Below are 4,712 nucleotides of genomic sequence, written 5' to 3'. Positions count from 1 at the left end.
CCTTTTCCCTATTTTATGCAGGTACGTGGGATAGGGACCGTGGCCTGGAAGGAAGTGAACTAGGCCCTGTGAGGGCTTCATTATCTTGTTCTTTAGTCTTCCCCTTACTGTGGGCAGAAACCCATGGACTCTACGGCCTGCACTGGACCCATCCCATTCGTCCTACCAAATGTCAAGCACTTTTCCTCGAATGGCTTTAACTCTTACCAGAGGAATGCCCATTATATTTTGCACCATGTCGATGTTCTGTTTGCGCAGCCAGTAGAAGGCTGCGTGCTGCCTTATTATTAGGTCTAGTGGACATAGATCCATACGAGGAGCATTCAAGTTCTAAGGCCTCCGATATTTTTTCTCCGGACTGGAAAGAGATAGAAACATGCGCATTGTTTTAAAATGAGGCCGCGTTCATTGTCAAGACGTCCCAGAGATGGCAGCACCGTACGGCAGATGGAATTTTACCGCCAGCGGCGAGAATGAGGACTGTTTTAAATACTTAAAATGGCGACGTTTTCCTTACTTGAACAGCGTGCAATCATTCGTTTTCTGAATTTGCATGGTGTGAAACCAATTGAAATTCATCGACAGTTGAAGGAGACATGTGGTGATGGAGTTATGGATGCGTCGAAAGTGCGTTTGTGGGTGCGACAGTTTAATGAAGGCAGAACATCGTGTGAAAACAAACTGAAACAACCTCGGGCTCGCACGAGCCGGTCTGACGACATGATCGAGAAAGTGGAGAGAATTGTTTTGGGTGATCGCCGAATGACTGTTGAACAGATCGCCTCCAGAGTTGGCATTTCTGTGGGTTCTGTGCACACAATCCTGCATGACGACCTGAAAATGCGAAAAGTGTCATCCAGGTTGGTGCCACGAATGCTGACGGATGACCACATGGCTGCCCGTGTGGCATGTTGCCAAGCAATGTTGACGTGCAACGACAGCATGAATTGGACTTTCTTTTCGTCGGTTGTGACAATGGATGAGACGTGGATGCCATTTCTCAATCCAGAAACAAAGCGCCAGTCAGCTCAATGCAAGCACACAGATTCACCGCCAACAAAAAAATTTCGGGTAACCGCCAGTGCTGAAAAAATGATGGTGTCCATGTTCTGGGACGGCGAGGGCGTAATCCTTAACCATTGCGTTCCAAAGGGCACTACGGTAACAGGTGCATCCTACGAAAATGTTTTGAAGAACAAATTCCTTCCTGCACTGCAACAAAAACGTCCGGGAAGGGCTGCGCGTGTGCTGTTTCACCAAGACAATGCACCCGCACATCGAGCTAACGTTACGCAACAGTTTCTTCGTGATAACAACTTTGAAGTGATTCCTCATGCTCCCTACTCACCTGACCTGGCTCCTAGTGACTTTTGGCTTTTTCCAGCAATGAAAGACACTCTCCGTGGCTGCACATTCAGCAGCCGTGCTGCTATTGCCTCAGCGATTTTCCAGTGGTCAAAACAGACTCCTAAAGAAGCCTTCGCCGCTGCCATGGAATCATGGCGTCAGCGTTGTGAAAAATGTGTACGTCTGCAGGGCGATTACGTCGAGAGGTAACGCCAGTTTCATAGATTTCGGGTGAGTAGTTAATTAGAAAAAAAAATCGGAGGCCTTAGAACTTGAATGCACCTCGTAATTACCAACAGTGCATCTGTTGTGTTGAATGCTCCAATGCATCTCAACAGAACGTTCCTCTGTATTCGCCTGGCAGCAGCGGCAGGCCGCACCAGAGCTAACCTGTGGGCCTACACACTGGATGCGTGCCCTACTATTGGAGCCAGTATACTGTTGTGATAGATATTTATTGGACTGTCGCCACTGCGAGGCAACTGAACTGGTAGGCAGTGATGACTAGAGGATTCGAGCTACCTTCCTCACGTGCGTCTCCCGCGGCCGCCCACGCTTTGGAGGAAATGCGGCGGGTGGCCGCGCGTCCGCCTGACGTCACGCGGGCGGGCTCGGATATAAGCGGCCCCCGGGGCCGGCCGGAGCCACTCCGCGACCGGGAGCGCTCGCAACGAGTACGTACAGCAATGCCCGCGCTCGCCGCTCTCCTACTGTGCGCCGCAGCCTTGGCTGTCGTGGCGACGGCGGCGCCCTCCGACCGACAGCAAGCCCGCTTCACGGCGCTCATGCAGCAGGCGCGCAAGTTCAAGTGCCGCGAGCCGCGGCCGCGCGCCGTGCTCTCCACGGAGCTGGTCTACGTGGGCCCTTCGGAGCGAGTGGACCCGCCCTACGCTGTGCTGCACCGCTGCGACGCCGGCGCCGGCTGCTGCGAGAGCCACGACCGCGTCTGCGATGTGCGGGACGCGCAGGAGGTCACGCTCGTCTTCCTCGTGTCGGACACTGTGCGAGGCGGCTCCGAGTACCGCGAGGCGACGCATACCAACCACACGCGGTGCCACTGCGTCAGCAAGGAGCCCCAGCCGCCCAAGTAGCAGGAGGTGTCCCCCGCTGCTGCGCCGCCGGTCCCGACGCCCGGGGGCGTCTTCGAAGCACCGGTGTCCACCGGCTCTCATCGGCCACGCTCTGCCGCAGTGACGTTGATCGTGATAGTATTATCGGCAGGCTTGGCCTCTGCCGGCTGTTGACAAACAGCGAAACTGGGACGCCGACAGCGGGGACGTTATGGAGAACATCTTTCGGGTATAGCTCGACAGCGTGTTACAGTACCCGATTGGCAGACGCAAGGGTGAATCAAATGCAGAACCGTCCGCGAGTCCGGCGAGCCCTTCTTTCGCACATCGCCGGTGCCGCCTCCTTCGTTGCTGCGACACTCCAAAGCTTTCTCTACTCTAGTCCTGCTGACAGTGTAACTGTGCAGTGGAAGTGTTACTGAATTGTTGTGCTCAATGTGTTTATGTAGGTGTAAGTGAATATGTCTTCGCAAAGCCTCTCTCGCAAAAGTACCGTCCACCTTTCTACGATAAGGTTTCTGTCACATTACCGTTTCTCCTGATGCTGCACGACTGCTGCATCGCAGGTATGACAAAGACTGCTTTATTTCCAAAGATCTTTCTCATTAGACAGATTAGGCAAACTGCCTTAGGGAAAGAGTGACCGTCTTGTAAAAAAAATGTTATTATGTATTTTGACCTCAGCTCACACAAATTGTATCGTCATCGGTTTTGACTCATCACCAAGACATCATTAGATTAACTGAATACGTTACATAGTAACTCGTTACCAGTACCGAGTTACTATACAACGTTTTCAAATCATTTGATCATGACTTGGTAATAAGTAGAAATCTTTAACGATCCGTCATGTGTGACCTTTAGCTGTCTTGTTAGTTAGTTTACAAATCGATTACTGAAACTCTCGATGCAACAAGTGATATATATGTTGTTGTCGTTTCTGTGGTCTTCTGAAGACTGGTTCGTGATAAAGTTTAATAATTTCAAGGCTCAGATTCTAAATACGTATCTCGGAAAGTGAATATTATGTCATAAATAAATATCGGAATCAGTATTATTTAGGAACAGTAGCAAAAAAGATGTTTGCAGCCGCTACTGTTTGTTATGAATGAAATGCTGAGTTGCACTATGAACTCCAGGAAGAGCGATATTATATATTGTAGGGTTCCAGTATGTCGATGCAATTTGCGAAGAAGAATGCCGAATGTCTTTCAAGGCACTTTTTGTGCTCGCTCAATGTAAATGTTAATGCTCCATGTATTTTAGATGTAGTAGGTTATGTGATGTTATATCATACTTGCCCTAGTCTGTTATAATTTGACATTCCAGTATAAAACACATGTAAAGTTATTTATTATTGCCTGTATTTATTTTATTTATACTTATTTATTAAAAGGAAAGACCATTTATTTGGGAGAGGTAATTTATTTTTTAAACATTACCATTATCAATTAACCCGTCATTTGCCAGTATCAGCTTTACTGAAAATTTGTATAAAACTTCTGCTGTGGAAACTATACGATTGTACAACAAATTTAGCACGAGAATAATAACAAGCACTATTATAAAATACTTTGTCGTATTTACTTTATTTTGAAGTTTATCCTTTGATTTCAATGCATCACCAAAAGCCATCTGTTTCACATGAATTTACAAATGAGTGTGTTTCTTGTGTTGTGGTCTTCTACAAAAACCATGGAGAGTATTATTCTCTACTGAGTATTAATGCTAAAGCAGATATAAAGTTATTCAATGCTCTATGAGATGTAAAGTTATTCAGTGTTCTATGAGATATAAAGTTATTCAATGCTCTATGAGATATAAAATTATTCTTGCTCTGTAGCTTTCAGTTTTATAGAACTCATGTCTAACTTAAATTAGCCGAATAATTTTCTGGTCTCATTATCTAGTTGTTGAATGTCTCCACGTCGGCGTCGTGTTGATAAGTAGTGTGACACGTGCCAATGACCTGGAACAATTATTGGAGGGCGGGAAGAAGTATCTCGAGATAAGCCAGTTATCACAGCTTAACGCAGAAACACCACACTCTGTTAAAACATTTCCATAGCAACACGATACGGTACGCAAGGAATTCCTTCGCAGCGCACTTATCTTAAAGCAACTGACAGCGTGCTGTTCCTTCGCGTTTTTTGCCTCGAAGCTCCTTGAAGGTCAGGAGAAGTGCTCACGTGCCAACGTAAACAGTAATTTCGAACCAGGAATATGATATAAACAATTCTCAGACGGAGGTAATTATTCAGAAGATTCACAGCTGATGCAAGACAACAGAGAAAA

At 47.1% G+C, this 4,712-nt stretch overlaps 1 protein-coding gene across 1 annotated transcript; it reads left to right on the top strand.

Annotated features, from left to right (window-relative positions):
* The first annotated feature begins 2,010 nt into the window (after positions 1 to 2,010).
* LOC124789548 lies at positions 2,011 to 3,965 on the top strand. The gene has a single exon (XM_047256946.1). It carries the CDS (start codon positions 2,034 to 2,036, stop codon positions 2,436 to 2,438), a length of 405 nt encoding a protein of 134 aa, XP_047112902.1. The 5' UTR covers positions 2,011 to 2,033; the 3' UTR covers positions 2,439 to 3,965.
* Positions 3,966 to 4,712: the final 747 nt, after the last annotated feature.

The sequence above is a fragment of the Schistocerca piceifrons genome, chromosome 3 (genome assembly GCF_021461385.2).
Source record: "Schistocerca piceifrons isolate TAMUIC-IGC-003096 chromosome 3, iqSchPice1.1, whole genome shotgun sequence".
Taxonomy (NCBI): domain Eukaryota; kingdom Metazoa; phylum Arthropoda; class Insecta; order Orthoptera; family Acrididae; genus Schistocerca; species Schistocerca piceifrons.
This window is presented reverse-complemented; position numbering and strand designations above follow the sequence as displayed.